The sequence below is a fragment of the Oncorhynchus nerka genome, linkage group LG1 (genome assembly GCF_034236695.1).
Source record: "Oncorhynchus nerka isolate Pitt River linkage group LG1, Oner_Uvic_2.0, whole genome shotgun sequence".
Lineage (NCBI taxonomy): Eukaryota > Metazoa > Chordata > Actinopteri > Salmoniformes > Salmonidae > Oncorhynchus > Oncorhynchus nerka.
The window spans coordinates 26,216,018-26,242,512 of record NC_088396.1 but is presented as its reverse complement, the minus strand read 5'-3'; the positions used below and the strand labels follow the sequence as shown (position 1 = coordinate 26,242,512).

At 42.0% G+C, this 26,495-nt stretch overlaps 2 protein-coding genes across 2 annotated transcripts in view; both read left to right on the top strand.

Annotated features, from left to right (window-relative positions):
• LOC115128263 (follistatin-related protein 1-like) overlaps nucleotides 1-6,047 on the top strand; it is a 70,382-nt gene extending 64,335 nt beyond the window's left edge. Inside the window, exons 8-11 of the mRNA XM_029657955.2 lie at nucleotides 42-154; nucleotides 2,919-3,029; nucleotides 3,184-3,278; nucleotides 4,128-6,047. Of these exons, the coding sequence (XP_029513815.1) occupies nucleotides 42-154; nucleotides 2,919-3,029; nucleotides 3,184-3,278; nucleotides 4,128-4,169 (361 nt within the window). The 3' untranslated portion in view covers nucleotides 4,170-6,047. The remainder of the gene's footprint in view (nucleotides 1-41; nucleotides 155-2,918; nucleotides 3,030-3,183; nucleotides 3,279-4,127) is intronic.
• Nucleotides 6,048-7,414: 1,367 nt separating this feature from the next.
• Nucleotides 7,415-25,844, top strand: LOC115128255 (leucine-rich repeat-containing protein 58). The gene is made up of 4 exons (XM_029657943.2): nucleotides 7,415-7,983; nucleotides 23,928-24,056; nucleotides 24,483-24,760; nucleotides 24,900-25,844. The coding sequence occupies exons 1-4, from the start codon at nucleotides 7,523-7,525 to the stop codon at nucleotides 25,091-25,093; spliced, it is 1,062 nt and encodes a 353-aa protein (XP_029513803.1). The 5' UTR covers nucleotides 7,415-7,522; the 3' UTR covers nucleotides 25,094-25,844.
• Nucleotides 25,845-26,495: the final 651 nt, after the last annotated feature.

Here is a 26,495-nt window from a genome sequence, read left to right as displayed (position 1 = left end):
GGATGTGAACTTGTGTGTGTGTTTCTTTGTCCTGTTCCCAGAAGCCTGTGTGTGGACGCCCTGATCGAGCTGTCAGATGAGAACGCTGACTGGAAGCTTAGCTTCGATGAGTTCCTCAACTGCCTGAAGCCTGGCTTCAACCCACCCGAGAAGAGTGAGCTCACAGACACATGACCTTTGACCCCATTACTCTATGATGACAACATTGCACACTACTGCTGACATCACACGTTTTTTTCTCAGTTCATTACACAAATACCTCTATATCAACCTCTCCAATACATGCAGTAAATTGCAGTATGCATTTAAAGTGCATGGGATTTACATTATGTTAATCAAAATAGCAAACTTATTCACCACAACCACACCACAAGCATATCTACTGTAACTCACCCTAACATACTTGAAATTCATTGAAGCAAAAACAGCTACATATGATTTATTTACAGACAAGATCATTTTTCCTCAGTCTGTTGTACTGTACTGAGTTGAGCAGAGGCTGTGCAACCTGTTATAACACCCTGTCCCGCAGGGACAATCAAATATTATTTTTCATAATTTTTATAAATATTTTAGCTAGCTAGCTATAGCTACTAGAAAGGAAGCTAGCATAATAAGGAAGCTAGCATAACCCATAATAGCGACCTGCACACTGTTCACCAAAAGTAATATAAATGTTTTTATTATTCATCCAATCATGAACATATTTGGTGGTGTTGGGCCTCCCTGACACTTTGTCGGTCTATTGAGGAACGAGAAAGAATAGCTTGGTTTGAAATTCATTTGGATGTCTATGAAGGAAACATTAATTTTGGCTTACAATTACTGTATATATTTTCTTTTTTCTACATATAAATTTTACATTATTTTGTGTGTAGGATGGACCTAAGAAAGTTTGAAAGACGTATATTTAATTTAACATGTACAGTGCATTTGGAAAGTATTCAGACCCCTTGACTTATTCCACATGTTGTTACGTAACAGCCTTCAAAATTTGATTTTTAAAAATCTCATCAATCTACACACAATATCCCTTAATGACATTTTGGCAAATTGATAAAAATTATATAACAGGAATACCTTATTTATGTAAGTATTCAGAGCCTTTGCTATAAGACTTGAAATTGAGCTCAGGTGCATCGTGTTTCCATTGATCATCCTTGAGATGTTTCTAGAACTTGATTGGACTCCACCTGTGGTAAATTAAATTGATTGGACATGATTTGGAAAGGCACACACCTGTCTATTTAAGGTTCCACAGTTGACAGTGCATGTCAGAGCAAAAACCAAGCCACGAGGTTGAAGGAATTGTCCGTAGAGCTCCGAGACAGGCGTCGGTCAAGGCATAGATCTGGGGAAGGGTACCAAAACATTTCTGCAGCATTGAAGGTCCCCAACAACACAGTGGCCTCCATCATTCTTAAATGGAAGAAGTTTGGAACCACCAAGACTCTTCCTAGAGCTGGCCGCCTGGCCAAAATGAGCATTCAGGGGAATGAGCATTCAGAAGGGCCTTTGTCAGGGACGTGACCAAGAACTCGATGGTCACTCTGACAGAGTTCCAGAGTTCCTCTGTGGAGATGGGAGAACCTTCCAGAAGGACAACCATCTCTGCAGCACTCCACCAATCAGGCCTTTATGGTAGAGTGGCCAGACACATGCCATTCTTCAGTAAAAGGCACACAACAGTCCGCATGGAACAGTCCGCTTGGAAAAAGGCGCCTAAAGACTCTCAGACCATGAGAAACAATATTCTCTGGTCTGAAGAAACCAAGATTGAAATATTTGGCCTGAATGCCAAGTGTTATGTCTGGAGGACATCTGGCACCATCCCTACGGTGAAGCATGGTGGTGGCAGCATCATACCTTGGGGATATTTTTCAGCGGCAGGGACTGGGAGACTTGTCAGGATCGAGGGAAAGAAGAACGGAGCAAAGTACAGAGATCCTTGATGAAACCTGCTCCAGAGAGCTCAGGACCTCAGACTGGGGCGAAGGTTCACCTTCCAACAGGACAACGACCCTGAGCATACAAGACAACGCAGGAGTGGCTTCGGGACAAGTCTCTGAATGTTCTTGAGTGGCCCAGCCAGAGCCCGGACTTGAACCCGATCTAACCTCTCTGGAGAGACCTGAAAATAGCTGTGCAGCGACGCTCTCCATCCAACCTGACTGCTTGAGAGGATCTGCAGAGAAGAATGGAAGAAACTCCCCAAATACAGCTGTGCCAAGCTTGTAGCGTCATACCCAAGAAGACTCGAGGCTGTAATCGCTGCCAAATGTGCTTCAACACTGACTAAAAGATGTCTGAATACTTATGTAAATCTGATATTTCCGTTTTTATCTTTAATACATTTGCAAAAATGTCTAAACTGTTTTTGCTTTGTCATTATGGGGTATTGTGAGTACATTGATGAGGGGGAAAAACTATTTTATCCATTTTAGAATAAGGCTGTAACGTAACATAATGTGGAAAAAGTTAAGGGGTCTGAATACTTTCCAAATCCACTGTATGTGTCATGCCCTGAACTTAGTTATCTTAGTTTTCTTTATTTTTGGTTAGGTCAGGGTGTGACGAGGGTGATTTGTTAGTTTTTGTATTGTCTAGGGTTTTTTGTCTGTCTAGGTTTTTTTGTAAGTCTAGGTGTTTATGTCTATGGTTGCCTAGATTGGTTCTCAATCAGAGGCAGCTGTTTATCGTTGTCTCTGATTGGGGACCATATTTAGGTAGCCATACTCCTTGTATAAACTCATCACTACTCAACTGCATTGCCATGGTCCTATTTAGACAGAATAAATTGATTTAACTTAAAAACACAGAATTTTATGAATCTTTGTTAGATGTGGGGTGTATGAGAGGCACCATATCTGCTGTACTCAATCTAATTTCTAATCTGAATTCTATGTGCCCCCCTGCAGAGTGTGCCCTGGAGGATGAGACCTATGAAGATGGGGCTGAGACACAGGTGGAGTGTAACCGCTGTGTGTGTGCCTGTGGCAACTGGGTCTGCACTGCCATGACCTGCGCTGGTGAGGAAAGACACACCAGCACACCTGTATAGACACACTGACTCATCTACAAGTCATCTGAACCACATATAGCACAACAGATAAGGACTCAACACCTGTTCTTCTCTCTCTCCAATTGTTCCTTTCCAATTGTTCCTTTACATCTCTTTCTCAGACAAGACAGCGGTTGTCAAGGAGACCGGGGAGGCGGGGCAGGAGATGACCGAGGAGGAATGGAGTCTCCGTGTGACCGAGCTTAACAAGCACCAGGTCAGCCTGTCACCAAAGGAAACAGTTGGTCAAAGTTCAACGGACAGACCAGGCCGCTCTCCAATCTCCCCAGACAGATGGGTAGCTCTGGAATTTGTCTAGACAGAGTTATCAACTAGCTGCAATATTATTGAAAGTTTAGAACAAATGAGTTTATTACACCCGTTTCACCCCTTGAAAGATGTGTACTACAGCCCATGAGTAACTATTCTGCATATCTCACAACATTAAGGCTGGTTTGAACAGTCATGACTATGCAAATAGTGTGCCTAGACCAGGGCTCTCCAAACCTGTTCTTGGAGAGCTACCCTCCAGTAGGTTTTTGCTCCATTTCCAGTTGTAACTCATCTAATTTAGCTTATCAACCAGTTAATTATTAGAATCAGGTGCGCTAGATTAGGGTTGGAACCCTGACCTAGACCATCAGGAGTGGGAGATATGCTTTGTCATGCCAATACAGCATGTTTAGTTGTCCTAAGAAAGAAACAGTGGTAGAGTTGTTCTTTATTGATGACTAACCTTGTACAGATCATGCGACCCATTATCGGCTGCCAAGGCAACAACTACTTTTCCTGGGGTCCAGCAACATTTTAAGGCAGTTACATAATTTAAAAAACATTACAGTACATTTAACAATAGATTTCACAGCACATTAAGTGTGTGCCATCAGGCCACTACTCTACTACCAAATATCTACAACACTAGGTAGAGGAATTTAGGGTATTGAGTCTGTTACTATCTAATCAGAGCTACATGGCATACAGTATATTGCTCTTCTCATGACAATGTATAACATTCTCCTCTCACATCATCTCTCTCCCTCTACCCCCCTCCCTCTTTTAAACACAGGAAACAGTGGAGAAGATGAAGGTCAGCACAAAGGAGGCTTAAGAGGCCCAAAGAAGAAGGGCTTGAGAGAGAGTGCGAGAGAGTCACTCTTCCTCTATACTTGATGTACCTTGAGGCCCTGTGCTATTGCTGAATTTACTCATATGTTAAATATCATAGCTTTTTTTTACTGTCTTTTTGTTGATGTTTGTTAGATGCAAGGGCAGTCTAGAGTATTATTTTAGGAGTTCCTTGTGTTAAGTACTGTCTTTATTTGTGATTGTATTACTGCACCCTGCACTAGGAATGGGGCCATTTTTTACTGTTCCATTTTTCTTCTTCCTATGTATACAATATAGATACAGTATGGCTCTTGTTAGTAAAATAGCAAGCAGTAATTGTTTGGAATGAGAAGGATGAGAGATGTTAGGAGTGAGCTGTTGTTTCTTCATCAAAGAAACAAAATCATCTTGAAAGTACTTCAAGATGTGTTAGAAGTGTAGAGCAAGACGATGACAGTGTCCTATTGTAGGGGAAGGTAGGGGGATGTCATACACTTGACTTTAAGCTTATTTGCTTACAGAACTGCCATGATACTACTTGACCAATGCACTTCCCCCTCTGTGACTAGCAGCATAGTTTCAGGCCTTAGTGAATCATCCCGTTTAGTTAGTATGCCCTGCTTTTTGACAAATACACTTGCTCCTATGTACAATTTGTTATATGTTGGAGATCATGTGGTCACAATGGCTCTTGTGCTGTATTCAATCAGCGCTCTCTGGTGCTTGTTTCAGAAACATCGAAGCAATAGTCATCTAGATGTGAAACCCCAAGTAGAATATAGAATGAAAGCACCAAGCACAGAGCTGAACTGAGTACAGCAGGGAGAGAACTGAAACCAAAGCCTGATGATGACTATGATGATGAAATGATGTACGAACCCCTCCAGGTAAAGCATTACGCTGGACCCAGCAACAACACTATACCTGTGCTTATCAAAGATCAGTTATAAGGATTAGCCTTGCTGTCAGCTAACATAACTTAGATGCATCTCTAACTCAGAGGGAATGCATCTGTCAGATAATGTGTGTGTGTGATGAGGGAGTGTTTTTTGAGAGTGTGAGCTACTAGTGTGTGTGTGATGAGGGAGTGTTTTTTGAGAGAGTGTGAGCTACTAGTGTGTGTGTGATGAGGGAGTGTTTTTTGAGAGAGTGTGAGCTACTAGTGTGTGTGTGATGAGGGAGTGTTTTTTGAGAGAGTGTGAGCTACTAGTGTGTGTGTGATGAGAGAGTGTGAGCTACTAGTGTGTGTGTGTGTGATGAGAGTGTGAGCTACTAGTGTGTGTGTGATGAGAGAGTGTGAGCTACTAGTGTGTGTGTGATGAGAGAGTGTGAGCTACTAGTGTGTGTGTGATGAGAGAGTGTGAGCTACTAGTGTGTGTGTGATGAGAGAGTGTGAGCTACTAGTGTGTGTGTGATGAGAGAGTGTGAGCTACTAGTGTGTGTGTGATGAGAGAGTGTGAGCTACGAGTGTGTGTGTGATGAGAGAGTGTGAGCTACTAGTGTGTGTGTGATGAGGGAGTGTGAGCTACTAGTGTGTGGTGGTGAGTGTCATATTTGTTTTATGTTTTATTTGTCAAAATCCCACTCATCCTGAGAATTATTTGTGGTTAAATCAGTGCCTTTAACACCCAAACTTAGGCCTGCAGACACACTGTCGAGGTCTTGTGTCCAGCAAGCTTTAAACCACAATTGGAATGGGCAAGACTATAATTGGCAGAATTTTTATAGTAACCTTAGAGCTATGTGGTTTAGTCCTTGTTAAATGTTTGTGTAAAAGTTCCATAACTAGTTTGGTTAATAACTTTTTTATTCTAAAAGGAATGCAGAGTGTATAAGGAGTATATATGCCAATAAAAGACAACCCATACAGTACTACAAATGTCTCAACCTGTGTGTTTATCTTTTATGGTCAAACTGTAATAAATACAAATCTTAAGACACAAAAAAAAGAAAATAATCACATTTTTGCATCAGAGCATCAGAGCATCAGAGCTGTCTATCTGAGAAATGTTGCTGGTGTGGTTTTCTACAGAAAATCTAGCCTACATTCCATTTGTATTGGTCCAAGAGGCAGTGTTCCAATGCCATCTGGTCCATATTGTGGCTGTAATATGATAATCCTTTTTAAAAGTCACTTAACATTGCAAACAGTGTGCATTTTTAAAATTCTGCTAGGAGGAATTGTGGTTTAAGTAGGATATAGGTGAATTGATGTTGCTTTTTAAACCTACATCAGGTTATACACGTGTTGTATATAATTCTATACTCTCACATGATGTTTTATACACGTGTTGTATATAATTCTATACTCTATATACTCTATAATTCTATACTCTCACATGATGTTTTACATAATGTAGGCTACTAGTGGATGAATGGATAATATCCAGGGGTTCATCACCACCTTCAACTTTCTCCCAGTTTTAGTTTATTATTGACCCATTAGAAATTGAAGCACGACAAACCTGTTTTAACAGCAAACGGGAGACAATAAACGTTGTGATGATACTCTATCAGATCAGATCCAACTGATATAAATGCATGTAGGCCAATGAACGGCTTCAACAGTTAGGGCGGAGCTACTGGAACAAGCCAACCCCGAAACATGTACTACAAATACTCACTGCTGAATAGTTGCTTTGTCTGTACCAGCCAGGTTCTGGCAATTTTCAGTGATCTCTCTCTCTATTCCACACAATAATCTTGCCAAATGTAAATGACCGACCCATATTATTTTACTTAAAATACAGTGTGTCGTGTTGCAACCTGGTCTCAGAGCATTTCGTCAACTGCAACGTTGCATGAACAACATGAGCATGAGTGAGTGAGCAACAATAGTGGACTCGACGTTTCCCCTTCAAAATAAAGGTCTCAATTGAAACTGAGACAAACAGACATAAGCTCTAATATTTGTGTGAACTCTACAGTGGTGTTCTATGGGTCTCTCCGAGTAGACTGATACGCCAGTTGAAGGGTGCACAATCCCATAGGTTTGGCTGTAGAGTGCAATATAATAATAATATAATATCCCCAATGCAATTATAAGGTATAATACATCCACAGTTTGTATTTTTGTAAAATTAACTAACACTTGTCTTTATATAACATTACAACCTTGTTTGACATGATCTAGTGCAATAGTGGCGTGATTCCACGTTTTTCCAACGTTTGCATCAGTTTCAACGGGGACTTTTACTTTGAAGGCAATTCCACTACTGTCGCTCACGGTAATGTTGTTCATGACACCCACATGCAACTCGGGCCATTGGCATTGGACTCCTCTTTATTTGGAGAACCACTAAGAGTGCAATCACCAGTGTGTCCACAATATTGAAGAGTAGCCTACGCTGCGAAATGGATTTGCATGAAGGAGCCGCACACGGACATGGTGAGGGTGTTTTAGACTTGTCGCGTCTGAATTTGAACACTTTGAGCTTGGTCGAGATCAGCGAGGAGCGAAAGATGGGCACCAAGCAGTTGTATCTAAGCTTCAACCGACTGCCCTCGCTTCCCGGATCGGTTTGCATGTTCTCCAACCTCGAATTTCTTGACATTAGCAACAACGGATTATCGGTAATCTGTGAAGGCATTACTTGGTTAACGAAACTCAGAACACTAATAGCCAAGAACAACCGTCTGGACGAATTCTCGCTTCCCAAGGAGTTCGGGTCTTTGCCGTTGGAGGTGTTGAATCTAAGTGGCAATAGGTTTGAGGAGATGCCAGCGCAGTTCCTAAAGTTGCAGCGGCTACAATCACTTTCCCTGGGGGGAAACAGACTCCAAAGTATTCCTGCAGAAATTGAGAATTTAACCAGGTATGTAGAGTACATAACGATGCCGCGGCCTCACCAGCTGCTACCACAGTAACTAGCTTGTTGCAGTCACCAGTAATTACATCAAACTTTCATATAATTTGCAACAAACGGCCTGTCACAATGACCAGTTTAGGCGAACTGTAGTCAGTTTCCTGGGCGAACAGCGAGTTCAGCCAATAGCGTTAAACTGCAGCCTGAAATTCTGGGTGTTCCAGCATGTGGGCATTCCAATTGGAACGTCCCCTCCATCCAATTGGTTCCTTTATACCCCCCCCCCCCCCCCCCTTGCATTACATTGGTTCCTGCATGAGCGCCGCATCCCCCCGAACATGACATCTTAATGCTTGTGACACTTTTCAATATTGGTCAAAGGGAAAACAATATTATGAGGATTTTTTTTATAACCCCGCCTCATGGAGTCGTTCTTGCTAACTAGCGGGAGCAACACCGGTAGACTGTGTCCCTCACTCTTTTTTATTTTTTTTATTTTTATTTTTATTTATTAACAACAAATCAATACATAAAGCACATGAGGGAACACAAGCATACATAGATTACAAACAATGGACAATCGAGCTAGGGGTACAATATCACATTACAATTACACAAGGACCTTAAGGGACATGCATATACTTACAATTCTAACAGCTTTTTTGTTAGTAGAGCATTTAACCGTCTTAAAATACAGTTCAATTTCTTTTTGTAGGATACGAAAATGTGGTTTTCTGTTTGTAAATTTACATTTGTGTATATGAAATTTGGCCCTGTGTCCCTCACTCCCGTTTGCCGAACACCTGCCTTCACCGTCATTGCGGAAAAACAGTGCGGGTGGGGCGAAGGACGCTGTCTACCGGTCGTCCCCGCCTCCCGCTAGCACAGCAGGCGGGAGGCTGGGACGACACCATGTACTAGCTAACTATCTACAGTAGCTTGTTAGTGACACTGCATGCTAGCTTGCTAGTTAGCTAGCTTGCTCCCCTGTACCGGAGAAAACCGTGCCCGACAGGCAGGGGCTAGGGACACTCCCCAGCTCGCAATGAGGAATCGGCCCGGAAGTGGCCCTTTTCCGGGGGTCCGGAACTGATTGAATCGGCCCGGAATCAAAATGAATGATTGCCCAGAATCGGCCCAAGTACATCAGGCCCCAAACATATGGTGCTCTATCTTTATATCATGACAGTAAAATAAGCAAGGAGATAGACCAGATGCTTTTGAACTTTCTTTGGAGAAACCGTACCCATTACATTAGGAAAACTGTTGTAATGAACACTTATGAGTATGGCGGACTGAATTATCTGGACTTTACTACTTTAAATAATACTTTTAAGATCAATTGGATAAAACAATTCCTAAGAAGACCCACTTCTATCTGGAATTGTATTCCTCATCATGTCTTCTATACTTTTGGTGGCCTTAACTTCATGTTGTTTTGCAATTATAATATTGACAAAGTTCCAGTGACACTTTCTGCTTGTCATGGTCCTTAATTTATAAACACAATTTTTCTCCACACAGATATTATATATGGAATAATCGGGATATATTGTATAAAAATACCTCTTTGTTTTTAGAATATTGGTTCCAAAATAATATCCTATTGGTGAGCCAACTGGTAAATGCAGAGGGTCTTTTACTCAGTTATAAACAATTCTTATCACTTTACAAGGTCCCTGTAACACCTAAAGATTTTGCAATTGTTTTAGATGCCATTCCCTCAGGTGTTGCTATGTTATTCAGGAACGTGTCAAGACCTGACCCTCAGAGCCTACCTTCTATTGATTCTGTTGACTCATCGGTAGGAAAGATTTGTTTCTCTTTTGGTCCATTCAGCAACAGAGCGATACAATCCTTGTTTCAGCAGGATGTCATGCCTTATTGGAATGGATTTATTGATAATATCTGTTGGAAAAAAGTTTGGATGTTGCCACACACATACCTACTTGTTAACAAAATTTAAGGAAGTTTCCTTTAAAATTATTCATAAATATTATCCTGCCAACCACTATATGAAGAAGTTTAAGGTAAACATCAACTAAAATAGCTCCTTTTGTAATGACCACCCAGAAACAGTGTTGCATCTTTTTTGGCATTGTATGCATGTAAGAAAACTGTGGCAAGACATCAGTAGGTTTATAATTGAACACATTTATTTAGATTTTACACTATTGTGGAGAGATGTACTGTTTGGATTCTTTACATACAATGGAAATAAGCTGAAACATTTTTATGTCATTAATTTCATTATTCTTTTGGTACCCTACAAAAATAAATTGAACTGTATTTTAAGACGGTTAAATGCTCTACTAACAACAAAGCTGTTAGAATTGTAAATATATGCATGTCCCTTAAGGTCCTTGTGTAATTGTAATGTGATATTGTACCCCCTAGCTCAATTGTCCATTGTTTGTAATCTATGTATGCTTATGTTCCCTCATGTGCTTTATGTATTGATTTGTTGTTAATAAAAAATTATATATATAAAATAATAAAACATCAGGCCGTTTCCGTCTACCGGAATTCAGCCTACTTTGCCGGCATCTTACCAGAATCGGCCCCAGAAGTGGCCCGATGCAAATCGAAATAAATGTATACAAAATTACCCAATTTAGTCATTTTAAAATATTACTATTATACATTGTATACATACAAATTATACTCATCCGACACAAAATGTTTTTGACCGTGTCAGCGTGCATGCCCCTGGCTACAACTAGATGGGACAAGGATATCCCGGCACGGGTCTTGAATCAGCTTCTGTAGCAATGCAGTTTGCACTGCGATACAGTGTCTTAGACCGCTGCGCCACTTGGGAGGCTCCATCCATAATGCTTTTAAATCGTATCAAAATACTACACAGGACTCTTTAAAGAATTTCAAACAATGAGAAAATATGTACAAATAAATAATTAAATGTTAATTCCATAAAGCAGCCAGTGTAATCTTCTGCCAGAGAGTAGCCCCAATCGGCCCGAGCCCCAAGTAATGCATTTGGGCCAGATAACTCTAGCTCAATCTCCGCATCCTAGCCATAAGTAATACTGCTAAAGGCGGCCACATGACGTTGGCCGAGCCTGGCTTTCAGTCGAGTGTCCCGACTCTCAGCCGGAATCAGCCCAGATCCACTGTGCTAGCTGGGTCTACCGGTCACCCCCTACTCCCGCTAGAACAGCAGGCGGGATGCTGGGGAAACACCATGTGTTTGCTAGCTTGCGAGTTAGGATGCTAGCTAGCAAACATTTCTTCACCCGTCTCCAACCTGCTGTGTACCGGACTGGCTGGCTAAGCTAGCACACTGTGTCCTTAGCTCCCGCCTGCCAAACACCTGCTCTCGCCATCGTTAACAGAACTGCAGGAAAACAGTGCCTGACAGGCAGGGAAGAAGGACACCGTCTACCGGTGTGAGACTAGCTAGCTACCATTGTCACACCTGCCCCTTCTTCTGTGGGTTTTATCGGTGGCTGGCATCCAATGTTATTGTGCGTTAATGCCTTCTATTGTACTGGAGTACACCTACTGTACTGGAATCCCGCCTGTCCTAGCTTAAATTGACCAATAGAAGCATAAAGAGATGCAGGAATGCCCTGACTTGCAGGCCGCAATTGCACCCTTCTCATTTCAGCGGGTACAGGATAGTTCAACTGCCAATGCTGCTGGGGGTTAGACTTGTAAAGGCTGAACTGATGCCCTTACATCAGTGACTTGTCAGATGCAGAGATGAGGGAGCAAGCTATACAACTACAACCACTGTGATTATTATTATTATTTGACCCTGTTGGTCGTCTATGAATGTTTGTACATCTTGGCTATGTTCTGTTTTAATCTCCAGCCGGCACAGCCTGAAGAGGACCAGCCACCGCTCAGAGCCTGGTTCCTCTCTAGGTTTCTTCCTAGGTTCCTGCCTTTCTAGGGAGTTTTTCCTAGCCACCGTGCTAGGAAAAAGACAATCTAGAAGGTTCATAGTTCTCACCCCCTTGAATAGACTTACACAGTAATTATGACTATAGGTCGACCGATTAATTGGAATGTCCGATTAATTAGGGCCAATTTCAAGTTTTCATAACAATCGGAAATCGCTATTTTTTGGGGCGCCGATTTATCATTTGAATATTTTTCCTTTTATTTCATCTTTATTTAACTTCTTGGCAAGTCAGTTAAGAACACATTCTTATTTTCAATGAAGCGGCCTAGAAACGGTGGGTTAACTGCCTCGTTCAGGGGCAGAACAGATTTTCACCTTGTCAGCTCGGGGGATCCAATCTTGCAACCTTACAGTTAACTAGTCCAACGCAATAACAACCTGCCTCTCTCTCGTTGCACACGCCTGTTACGCAAATGCAGTAAGCCAAGGTAAGTTGCTAGCTAGCATTAAACTTATCTTATAAAAAACAATCAATCATAATCACTAGTTAACTATACATGGTTGATATTACTAGATATTCTCTAGCGTGTCCTGTGTTGCATATAATCTGACTAAGCATACAAGTATCTAAGTATCTGACTGAGCGGTGGTAGGCAGAAGCAGACGCGTAAACATTCATTCAAACAGCACTCTCTTGCGTTTTGCCAGCAGCTCTTTGTTGTGCGTCAAGCATTGCGCTGTTTATGACTTCAAGCCTATCAACTCCCGAGATGAGGCTGGTGTAACCGAAGTGAAATGGCTGGCTAGTTAGCGCACGCTACTCGCTCTGAGCCTTTGGGTGGTTGTTTCCCTTGCTCTGCATGGGTAACACTGCTTCGATGTGGTGGCTGTTGTGTTGCTGGTTCGAGCCCAGGGAGGAGCGAGGAGAGGGACGGAAGCTATACTGTTACACTGGCAATACTAAAGTGCCTATAAGAACATCCAATAGTCAACGGTTAATTAAATACAAATGGTATAGAGGGAAATAGTCCTATAATTTCTATAACTACAACCTAAAACATCTTACCTGGGAATATTGAAAACTCATGTTAAAAGGAAACACCAGCTTTCATATGTTCTCATGTTCTGAGCAAGGAACTGAAACGTTAGCTTTCTTGCATGGCACATATTTTACATGGAACATATTGCACTTTTACTTTCTTCTCCAACACTTTGTTTTTGCATTATTTAAACCAAATTGAACATGTTTCATTATTTACTTGAGGCTAAATGTATTATATTAAGTTAAAATAAGTGTTCATTCAGTATTGTTGTAATTGTCATTATTACAAATACATTAAAAAAACACACAAAAAATGTCCGATTAATCGGCATCGGCTTTTTTGGTCCTCCAATAATCGGTATCGGTATCAGCGTTGAAAAATCATAATCGGTCGACCTCTAATTATGACAACTTCCGGAGGATGTCCACCAACCTATCAGAGTTCTTTCAGCATGAACTGACATGTTGTCCACTCAATCCAAGGATCAGATAATGAATCTAGTACTGAAAGCATAAGCTACAGCTAGCTGGCAATGTATTGCATAACATGTGGTGAGTAGTTGACTCAAAGCGAGAGAAAGACAATAGTTTAACAAATAAATTGTTTTTTTGAGGGGGTGGGGTTTACTTTCACTTAGCTAGTTTAGCCTACTCAAACAACCGGCTCAAACAGAAAAAAATGCCATTTTAGCTAGCTGGCTATGGCTATCCAACACTGGAACTCTTCCAAGTCAAGGTAAGACTTTGGTTTTATTGACACAATAGTTCTAATAGCTATATTGACTATGGGGTGACAACGATGTAGGCTATGTGTAGCGGTTAGTGTTCATTAAATGAAGGTTTGCTTGGTCACAGACCACTGATGTGTTGTGCACCGAAGTCCACAAGAGAAGGGAAAAGGTGTGAGACTGAGAGCGTGTAGATTCAGTTGAAGTCGGACGCTTACACACACCTTAGCCAAATACATTTAAACGCAGTTTTTCACAATTCCTGATATTTAATCATAGTAAAAAATCCCTGTCTCAGGTCAGTTTAGGACCACCACTTTATTTTAGGAATGTGAAATGTCTGAATAATAGTAGAGAGAATCATTTAAATTCAGCTTTTATTTCTTTCATCACATTCCCAGTGGGTCAGAAGTTTACATACTCAATTAGTATTTGGTAGCATTGCCTTTAAATTGTTTAACTTGGGTCAAAAGTTGGGTGAATTTTGGCCCATTCCTCCTGACAGAGGTGGTGTAACTGAGTCAGGTTTGTAGGCCTCCTTGCTCGCACATGCTTTTTCAGTTCTGTCCAAAAGAAATCTATAGGATTGAGGTCAGGGCTTTGTGATGGCCACTCCAATACCTTGACCTTGCTGTCCTTAAGCCATTTTGACTCACCACTTTGGAAGTATGCTTGGGGTCATTGTCCATTTGGAAGACCCATTTGTGATCAAGCTTTAACTTACTGATGTCTTGATGTTGCTTCAATATATCCACATAATTTTCCAGACTCATGATGCCATCTATTTTGTGAAGTGCACCAGTCCCTCCTGCAGCAAAGCACCCCCACAACATGATGCTGCCACCCCCTTTCTTCACGGTTGGGATGGTGTTCTTTGGCTTGCAAGCCTCCCCCTTTTTTCTCCAAACATAACAATGGTCACTGGCCAAACAGTTCTATTTTTGTTTCATTAGACCAGAGGACATTTCTCCAAAAAGGGCGATCTTTGTCCCCATGTGCAGTTGCAAACCGTAGTCTGGCTTTTTTATGGAGGTTTTGGAGCAGTGGCTTCTTCCTTGCTGAGCGGCCTTTCAGGTTATGTCGATATAGGACTAGTTTTACTGTGGATATAGATACTTTTGTATCCGTTTCCTGCAGCATCTTCACAAGGTCCTTTGCTGTTCTGGGATTGATTTGCACTTTTCGCACCAAAGTACGTTCATCTCTAGGAGACAGAACGCCTCCTTCCTGAGCGGTATGACGGCTGCGTGGTCCCGTGGTGTTTACTTGCGTACTATTGTTTGTACAGATGAACGTTGTACCTTCAGGCATCTGGAAATTGCTCCCAAGGATGAACTAGACTTGTGGAGGTCTACAATTTTTTTTCTGGGGTCTTGGCTAATTTCTTTTGATTTTCCCATGATGTCAAGCAAAGAGTCACTGAGTTTGAAGGTAGGCCTTGAAATACATCCACAGGTACACCTCTAATTGACTGAAATTATGTCAATTGGCCTATCAGAAGCTTCTAAAGCCATGACATAATTTTCTGGAATTTTCCAAGCTGTTTAAAGGCACAGTCAAATTAGTGTATGTAAACTTCTGACCCACTGGAATTGTGATACTGTAAAATACTGTAAACAAACAATTGTTGGAAAAATGACTTGTCATGCACAAAGTAGATGTCCTAACCCACTTGCCAAAATATAGTTTGTTAACAAGAAATTTGTGGAGTGGTTCAAAAACTAGTTTTAATGACTCCAACCTAAGTGTATGTCAACTTCCAACTTCAACTGTATTTGCAAGAAGGAATTAACGTGATCATGCTGTTTTTATGTGGCTGCTATGAAAGCAAACTGTGTTTGCATGCGGTCAGGGGTGTATTCATTCCTCTGTGTTCAAAAACGTTCCTTAAACGGAAACAAATGGGACGAAACGGGGATTAACATACCTGAATTGGTATGTAGAAACTCTTAATTTGCAACTGCACTAATGATTAAACCCTAGAGGCAGGCTCCTGAAGGGCGCAGTGGTCTAAGGCACTGGTCTCAGTGCTATAGGCATCACTACCATCACTGGTTCGAATCCAGGCTTTATCACAACAGGCCGTGATTGGGAGTCCCATTGGGCTGCGCACATTTGGCCCAGCATTGGCCGGTGTAGGCTGTCATTTTTAAATAAGAATTTGTTCAACTGACTGGCCTAGTTAAATAAGGGTTATATATTTTTGGGGGGGTCAGCTAGATGCAGGCAAGTGTGTGCAAGGCAGTATTGAATGTATCAGTGTCTGTCACCTTGATTACAAAAAAATTGCTTGACTTGTGCACCTACATTATAAACTTTCATTCATAGGCTAAATTGTAGCAACCTCATGATGGGTACAGGGAAAATTTGAGTGTTGTGTCGTAACCTAAACTATTCAATGTTACATTGAGCTGGGTGAAATGGAATATGAATGACAGTCAGCCAACATGCTGTAATAGAAATACCTTAATGTCATACTCCATCATCTTAAACGGCACCGACCGCCACTGATCTGACTATATAGTTACTATCATAAAAGAGAGAACTCATAAAGTCACAGAGATCAGTGAGTGCAACCGAGATGTGGGTCATGTCAACAGTAGCCCATTTATATACCAAAGATAAGTGTGTAAATACTTTTGACTTCATCTGGAACAGACCCACATTGGCTTTAATAGTTGTTGTTCCACCCATTCTGTGCCATTTGAGGTGAGTAACTTGAGGGGGGGACGGGGGGTAATGTTTGATTTCACCTAATTTTAACTTTCTCTCATATGCAAAATTTAAGTAACCGGGTTGATGATTTAATCTTCAATCAGCTATAAAACCCCTTGTGTGGGAAGCTTGTTGTGTGCAACAGCAGGGGACATTTTTAATGCAAGCTTCATTTGAATTATTATAATTTTTTAGTAATTGTTAACATTTCTATGGGTGACAGAGTTGATGTTATGCTCATTTTCCACCACAAAACAGCAAAAAAAAAAGTAGAACCAGCTCACCTGCTTTTGACAATTAATGTTCAGTGTTTCTTTAAAAAATGTTTTATAAATCATAGTTGGACCATATTAAAGTGAGATTTTTTGTTTTTCTCACATGAAATAAATGTTCTTCAGAAATTACTTTTGGGAAATTCCATGTTAAGTTACACCGACTCAGGTTTTTCACTTTAAAATGTATTTCAAACAAAAACCAACGATTACAAAGGCGAACAGACCATATAACTATGTACAATGACTACTTTTAACAATTTCCACAAACATCTTATAGAAAAGCATGGTAACAGAATTATGGTTTGTGTTTGTTCTGACATTCTGTTACCAAAATTTGCATCTGCACTGTTCTTCAACAAAATGACTAGGGATTATTATTATTATAACTAGGGATCCTCTAGGTTTTTGCCTGTGTTTAGCTCCCATTCTATTTCTTTTTTTAAAATTGTAAATTTAACTCCCCAGTCCTTAACTATTACAAACATACCCATAACATGATGCCCCTATTCTTGAAAATATGGAGAGTGGTACTCAGTAATGTTTGGGGCAAATCCAATGCAACACTTTGTATTCAGGACAAAAAGGTAATTGCTTTGGTACATTCTTTGCAGTATTACTTTAGTGCCCTGTTGCAAACATGATGCATGATTTGGAATATTTGTATTCTGTACGGGCTTCTTTTTCCTCTGTCAATTAGGTTAGTATTGTGGAGTAACTACAATGTTGTTAAAAACCTCTTAAGGATCGGACCCTTTTTTTTCTCCAATTTTCGTCTAAAATGAAAAGTAAATCTAACTGCCTGTAGCTCAGGACTTGAAGCAAGGATATGTATATTCTTGATACCATTTGAAAGGTAACACTTTGAAGTGTGTGTAAATGTGAAATGAATGTATGTGTATATATCTATAGTTTTTTATATATATATCTCTATAAGGAAGCACGATATAGATATCGGAATCAGCTAATTAGCTCAAATCCCAACATCGGTATTGGCCCGATGTTTGTCTAGTTTAACGCCGATGTGAAAAAACTATGTCAAAGCTGACATGGATTCCTATATGACACTAAACATGCAACATGGCATTCCTAACCCACAATGTTTTTTGATTTTATTTGTATATTTTACCTTTTATTTAACTAGGCAAGTCAGTTAAGAACAAATTCTTATTTTCAATGACGGCCTCGGAACAGTGATTTATCTGCCTTTTTCAGGGGCAGTACAACACATTTTTACCTCGTCAGCTTGGGGATTCGATCTTGCAACCTTTCGGTTACTAGTCCAACACTCTAACCACTAGGCTACCTACGGTCTGCTATGTAGATCAAGCAGTCATATGAAAGAGTAAGAACATTTCAGCGAGACAACTCGAAGGTGAAATCCATTAACGCCAAGATAATGGAAATCATTGCTTTTGACCATCAACCGTTCTGTCGTGGGTGATGTTGGCTTTCGCAACTGGTCGAGCACCGGTACACACTAACGTTACCAAGTGCGCTATTCTTCAGATGTTGCCCTGTCGGAGTTACAGTAATAGCGTCACTGCTATTAGCGTCACAACATACTGTGGAACGCCGTTTGAGTCTTTGCGTGTCATAAAAGATGCACATCAAATAACACTATTTGACCGTCAAAGTACACAGTCCTATTATAGAATATTGTGTGTTCTGAATTTGCACGTGCAAGCCAAGCGCCACCACTACTATCAGTAGCACTGTCAAAGCTGTACAAAAAGTCCGCAAACACCAGCCACTAACGATGTGTTTACAATATCGCGTTGGTAATTGGTAACAAAGTACCTCTTTGAAAGTGATGCAGAAGGTTACAATTGGTGGAATCATGCCATATTTAGACTAGATTATGTTAAATGAGTGGAATGTGAAGCAATGAAGTTGGCTATCAGTCTAATCGGTGACACCCACAGAACACAACTGAAGAGTTTACACAAATATTAGCGTTGTAGCTCTCATCGCAGACTGTGACTGTGAAATCACCTCCCCAGTCAGCCTATTGTGTTTATTGACATTCATCTTGCACTGTACAGCTTTACCTAAAGGATTGGGGATCAATGAAATAGGGTAATAGTCTACTCAATACCCAATATATTTTTTTCCTAATGTTCTCCTCAGTTATCAGACTCCAAAACATTCACACAGTATTGTTTTTCCTCTGGAATAGTGTTCAATACATATAGGCTGACGATAAATGTGTCTCAATTCAGTTGTTTCAGAGTCTCACAATAAGAGCTACGATGCTAATGTTCTCTGAGTGTCACTGAGTAGACTGATACCCCATGTCATTGAGCCACAATCCTTAGGTAAGGCTGTACAGTAAAATAATTATGCCCCCAATGCAATTCTAAGGTATAATACATCCAGTGTGATTTCAACAGATTTTCTTTGTCAATTAACAAATTGTCTTTATATAACATTCCAACCTCGTTTAGCAGGATCTATTCAATTATGGCATAATTATATTATTTGTATTAATTTGCATCACTGTCAATGACATCATTTTATTTTGAAGGCTAACTGCAAAGTCCACTAACTGTCCCTGAACAAAGGGGAGGTCAAAATCTAAAATAACTGGTGTGGCCACCAGCTGCATTAAGTACTGCAGTGCATCTCCTCCTCATGGACTGCATCAGATTTGTCAGTTCTTGCTCTGAGCTGTTTTAAAAAATTCATTGTAACCTTTATTTAACTAGGCAAGTCAGTTAAGAACAAATTCTTACTTTCAATGATGGCCTAGGAACAGTGGGTTAACTGCCTTGTTCAGGGGCAGAACAACATTTAACCTGTTACCCCACTTTTCCACCAAGGCACCTGCAAGTTCCCGGACATTCCTGGGGGAAGAGCCCTAGCCCTCGCCTTCCGATCCAAAATGTCCCAGACATGCTCAATGGGATTGAGATCCGGGCTCTTCGCTGGCCATGGCAGAACACTGACATTCCTGTCTTGCAGGAAATCGCGCACAGAATGAGCAGTATTGTCATGCTGGAGGGTCATGTCAGGATGAGCCTACAGGAAGGGTACCACATGAGGGAGGAAGATGTCTTCCCTGTAACACACAGTGTTGAGATTTCCCGCAATGACAACAAGCTCAGTCCGAAGATTGTGACACACCTCCCCAGACCATGACGGACCCTCCACCTCAAAATTGATCCCCCTCCAGAGTACAGGCCTCGGTGTAACGCTCATTCCTTCGATGATAAACGCGAATCCAACCATCACCCCTGGTGAGACAAAACCACGACTCGTCAGTGAAGAGCACTTTTTGCAAGTCCTGTCTGGTCCAGTGACGGTGGGTTTGTGCCCATAGGCGACGTTGTTGCCGGTGATGTCTGGTGAAGACCTGCCTTACAACAGGCCTACAAGCCCTCTCTCAGCCTGTTGCGGACAGTTTGAGCACTGTTGGAGGGATTGTGCATTCCTGGTATGACTCGGGCAGTTGTTGTTGCCATCTTGTACCTGTCCCGCAGGTGTGATGTTTGGATGTACCGATCCTGTACAGGTGTTACACGTGGTCTGCCACTGCGAGGCTGTCTTAGGCGTCTCACAGTACGGACATTGCAATTTATTGGCCACATCTGCAGTCCTCATTCCTCCTTGCAGCATGCCTAAGGCACATTTATGCAGGGACCCTGGGCATATTTTTGTTGTGTTTTTCAGAGTCAGTAGAAAGGCCTCTTTCGTGTCCTAAGTTTTCATAACTGTGACCTTAGTTGCCTACCGTCTGTAATCTGTTAGTGTCTCAAGGACTGTTCCACAGGTGCATGTTCATTCATTGTTTATGGTTCATTGAACCATAAAGCATGGGAAACAGTGTTTAAACCCTTTACAATGAAGATCTGTGAAGTTATTTGGATTTTTACGAATTATTTTTGAAAGACAGGGTCTTGAAAAAGGGACTAGCTAGCTAACGACCGCTGCTGAGACAGATTATTAACCCCGGCCAAACCCTGACGATGCTGGGCCAATTGTGCACCGCCCTATGGGACTCCCAATCACGGCCGGATGTGATACAGCCTGGATTCAAACCAGAAACTGTAGTGACTCCTCTTGCACTGAGATGTAGTGCCTTAGACCGCTGTGTGTGTGTGTTAACTATTTAACTGTACTAGAATGCTTAAGAACGCAAAAATGTTCAATATCGGTATCGGGTTTTTTGGCAAGGAAAATATTGAATATCGGTATCGGCCAAAAATGGCATATCGGTGGATCACTATATATAACACATTTAGATCTGGTAAAATAAAAATGTGTTTTTTTTTTTTTTTTTTGTTCCATCATCTTTGAAATGCAAGTGAAAGACCGTAAAATAATTTTGCAGTTTAGGCGCAATTTATATTTTGGCCACTAGATGATCCAGTGAAGCATTGCAGTACTGGACAATATTTTGTATCAAATCTGCCCAAATCTGCCCAAATCTGCCCAAATGTTCCAAATTGATACAATTTCAAGTACATAACTATAGAGAAGTTTACACACTCCCAGGAATGTAATACATGATGGATCATTAGCTTATACACTAACTTTCACACATCTACATGGCCGGGCGAGGTGGGTGTGGAGCCAGAGATGGCAGGGGTTGTAGAATCCAGTTCCCACATTTGAATATAAACGTTTTATTTTATCAAACACAACTATGTTACATTTTATCTCTGGGACCCTCAGGATGACAAATCAGAGCAAGTTTACTGAATGTAAGTGCATTATTTACTTTCAGAGGTGAATGTATCAAACCAGTTGCTGTGATTTTAAATGTTTTTGTTGTGTATTCTCCTCAAACAATAGCATGTTATTTTTTTCATTGTAATAGCTACTGTAAATTAGACAGTTAACAATGTTTATGTCCTGGAAAGTTTGCTGTTACTTACGTCATGCTAATCACATTAGCACAAGTTAGCTCAACCGTCCCAATAACTCAAAGCCAGAGTAAAATTCAAAGATAGGGTTACAGTGAGTGACTGACAGTAACCCTGTCTTGTAAACATACTAACCAACACAAACTACATGTAAAGAGAGCCTCTCACCGACAACTTCAGAGCAGCTGAACATATACACTGTCTCAGATCTACAGTCATGAATGATGGAGGTTGTATGGGACTAGGCCTCTGTGTGTGTTAGTGGTGTAACTGTAGAGTGAGTTGTTGAGATGGCCCTGAATGGCTTCTTTAGACCCTCGGGGACAGAGGGGCTGGCTCAGGGCTCAGGCCCCAAGGACACATAATGGCCTCTCCCAGTCTCTGCTGTGTCATCAGTTCCACAGGCAGACCAGACCCTCGGGGACAGAGGGGCTGGCTCAGGGCTCAGGCCCCAAGGACACATAATGGCCTCTCCCAGTCTCTGCTGTGTCATCAGTTCCACAGGCAGACCAGACCCTCGGGGACAGAGGGGCTGGCTCGGGCCCCAAGGACACATAATGGCCTCTCCCAGTCTCTGCTGTGTCATCAGTTCCACAGGCAGACCAGACCCTCGGGGACAGAGGGGCTGGCTCAGGGCTCAGGCCCCAAGGACACATAATGGCCTCTCCCAGTCTCTGCTGTGTCATCAGTTCCACAGGCAGACCAGACCATGGGGCAGATGGGCTGACTGCTCACTTTTAGTGTCAGGCCATTACATCTCCCTTTCACTCCCTGTCTCTCTGTCCCTGCTGCTCACTCTGTTCCTCTCTCTATTTCCCCAGTGTTCCTCTGTCTTTTCACTTTTTCATCTGTTCAGAGGGATTGGGATAAAGCAGAATGCTTGTGCATGTGTACATTTCCATTGGCGATTTGTGGGCATTGGACAATAGTAATCTTTTTCTCTCTGCCTCAGTCATCGGTTTTGTAAAGTGAACAAAAATATAAACGCAACATGTAAAGTGTTGGTCCAATGTTTCATGATCTGAAATAAAAGATCACAAGTAACCACGCCAGCCGAGGACCTCCACATCCGGCTTCTTCACCTGCGAGATCGTCCGAGACCAGCCACCCGGACAGCTGATGTAACTGGGTTTGCACAACCTGTCAGAAACCATTTCCGAGAAGCTCATCTGCATGCTCTTCCTCCTCGCCAGGATCTTGACCTAACTGTAGTTTGAGGTCGTAACCAACTTCAGTGGGAAAATGCTCACCTTCGATGGCCTCTAGCACGCTGGAGAAGTGTGCTCTTCACAGATGAATCCCGGTTTTAACTGTCCCGGGTAGATGGCAAACGGGTGCCGTGTGGGCGAACGGGTGCCGTCAATGTTTTGTACAGAGTGCCCCATGGTGGGGTTATGGTATGGGCAGGCATACGCTACAGACAATGAACACAATTGCATTTTATCGATGGCAATTTGAATGCACAGAGATACCGTGACGATCGTGAGGCCCATTTTCATACCATTGATCTGCCGCCATCACCTCATGCTTCAGCATGATAATGTACGGCCCGGGGGTTGCAAGGATCTGTACACAATTCCTTGAACCCGAAAAATTCCCAGTTCTCCCATGGCTTCCATACTCCCCAGACATGTCACACATTGAGCATGTTTGGGATGCTCTGGATCGACATGTACAACAGTGAGTTCCAGTTCCTGACAATATATATATCAACTTTGCACAGCCATTGAAGAGGAGTGGGACAACATTCCACGGGCCACAATCAACAGCCTGGTCAAGGATATGTGTCGTCCTTCATGTGGAAAATGGTGGTCACACCAGATACTGACTGGTTTTCTGATCCACGCCCCAACCGTGTATATGACTACCCCACATTGTCTGCTGCTTAGAACTGTGTATTTAGCCTACACTGCATTTGATTTCTCCAAACCTAAACGCCAGTCTTCACTAGATCTAAACTGTCTGAATAAAAAGAATTGGGACTCTCTAGCAATGCCTCTCTACCTCTGCTGTCCCTTGAACAAAGTCAGAGTAAACACACACACACACACGCAGGTAGGCTAAAAAGCTATCGAAATTCCAGCACCTCTTTGTGCATAGTGTGTCTCCTCTTTGAAACAGTTTGTTTAGCAGTTCCACTGCTCCAGCCCATTCCTCATAGTCACATCTACACACACCTGTTATACTCCTTTTTACTATGGACCCGGCTGCTCAATCTTTGATGCCTTGCTCTCACTCTGGTAAAGCATTGCTGTCACATACAGCATCAATATCAACATGTGCGAACCCCATTGTGGTACTGATGTGTCGACATGGCTAGTCATGTGTCCACTTGGAACTGTCAAGTATATAGTATGGTGTTTTTAAAGTCCTAAACCCCTTCAGGCATGCTTTACTTGTTACCGTAATGTCAATTACCACTCGATATGATGCTAAACATATTAAACCTCTCTCTGTCAGTCTTGAGATGCTGTATTTGGGTGGTAACCTGATCACCTCTATTCCTCCTGAGCTGGCCAACCTGCCCTACCTCAGCTATCTGGTCCTGTGTGACAACCGCATACAAGGTGTACCCCCGCAGCTCACCAGGTAACCACAACACAATAATAACACAGCCTCAACCCCATCTAGAGCATACTGCCACAGCTCACGAGGTATCCACAACACAACCATAACACAGCCTCAACCCCATCTAGAGCATACTGCCACAGCTCACGAGGTATCCACAACACATCCATAATATAACCACATGAAACTGCAAGTAAGCATTTCATTAGGCAATGTATACCTTGCATATCTCTTACATACTAATACAACTAAACCTTAATACAACTACAACTCAATAATAATAATACTGTTAAGACGGTCATAACCCACCAGCACCACAGCTCAACTGGTTACTACAATACATCCATAGTGGACTACTACAACTTAACCTAACCACGGTCTAGATTTCTGTTCATAATACTCAAAACGATAACCATGACCTTGTCAATCTCTCTCTTCCCCCCTCAGGCTCCACTCCCTGCGCTCCCTGAGTCTCCATAACAACCTGCTGACCTACCTGCCCCGGGAGATCCTCAGCCTGGTGCGCCTGCAGGAGCTCAGTCTCCGTGGCAACCCCCTAGTGGTGCGCTTTGTCAAGGAGATGACTTACGACCCCCCATCACTGCTGGAGCTGGCGGGTCGTACCATCAAGAGCCGGAACGTTCCATACTCGTCCTGCGACATGCCCTCTCACCTGTTGCACTACCTAGACCTGGCCAGCAAGTGTCCCAATCCTAAGTGTGCTGGTATGTCTACTACACATTCATTTCTCATTGGACTGTGTGTCTGTATTTTTTTTGCTTGTCTGTATACAGTTGATTATGTATACGTATGTGTCAATTTATTTGTGTGCTTATTCTGTCTGTTTCTCCGCTCTCTCACCAGGCGTGTACTTTGACTCGTGCGTGCGCCACATCAAGTTTGTGGACTTCTGTGGGAAGTACCGGCTGCCCCTCATGCACTACCTGTGCTCCCCAGAGTGCACTTCACCCTGCAGCTCCAACCCCCAGAGCGACGCCGAGTCAGAGGATGAGATCAGCGTGCCCGCCTACCGCCTGCAGAGGGTGCTGCTGGGATAGCAGGAAGTGGAAGGGCCTCCAGTCCTAACCATATCAATAGCCTCAGAACCAGTCTTTCTCTCTGTGACTGGACGGTACTGTAGGGATGAAATCTGCCCCCTCTGGTCTCGTGTGTGTTTGATGCAAGACGCTAGATGCACAAAGACATACCCTCACACACAAACACACTCACATGTGAGAGATATCCGGTTGTCAATGTGGACCTAAACCAGGACAAATGTCTTTAGGTGGGTATGTCCCCTGGAACCCATTGACTCAGTCACTTTAGCCATCTAAAACTGGGGGACAAATGATGGGAGGGATCTTACCTCTATTTCTCAGTAACACTACAGATCACTGATGCCTTCAGACTTTGAGCAGTGCCTTTAACAGATGAAGCATTTCACTCCATTCCTGATGGTTTCATGGGTAAACATAGGAGGGCAGTAGAAACCATAACTTTGCCAACTCGCTATGTGAGCTATTGAAATGTTTTTAATGATTTTAGAACACTATCACACCATTCCTTAGAGTCAGGTTATGAACAATTTAAGATTTCTAATTGCCTGAAAACAGGAAGTGTGTGCCCCGGTTCTTTGTAAAAGCTTTGTTTTTCTCTCACACACAGGAAGTCGATCTAGGCCAGGCAGAGGAGTGTGAATAGTCTCCTGAAAGGAGAAAATCAAACGTATCTGACAAGATGCAATGAATGTTTGTATTTCCAGCTCTTGGTTTTCTCTAAATTTGACAGATATAGATACACATATATATATATATATTAACACTTTGTATGTGGGAACATTTAGACAACTTCTCTAGAAGGTATATGTTTCAGGTTACCGGAAGAATAATACAGTAGCTGGCCTTTCAATAATGCTGGTCTATTGTTACAGTATCATGTAGAAATGCTTTTGAATGTATGTGTATATGCCTTATTGAAGAGAGAAGGAATTCTAGAAAGAACACTGTAACACTGTCATGACACATATTTAGACCTCTTGTGACATATTGCGTTATTTTATTGCTGGTTATCACCCCTATATAAAACCTACCACAAAAGGCAAAACATCCATTACACCATAACCTACATCAACTGTATTTTTATGTTTATATAACATTTTCTGAAATGCACCCTATTAAATGATCATTGTACACATTGATGTCAGACATGCAGCTACCACAAGGTTCTGTTGCTGATGACTGGGATCAGATTTCAGAAGCAGGACTGATGACTAACATAGGCCTATCATGTACATGCCCTTATCTGGCATATATGGTACTGATGGTCATAATGCTTCTTGACAGTGTCGAAGTATATTTTCTTAGTCCAAGTAAAGTGACATAGGATGGTCATAGTGCTTCTTGACAGTCATAAAGTGTATTTTCTACATGTTTTTTTTTATGATAGGGGGGAAACATGAAT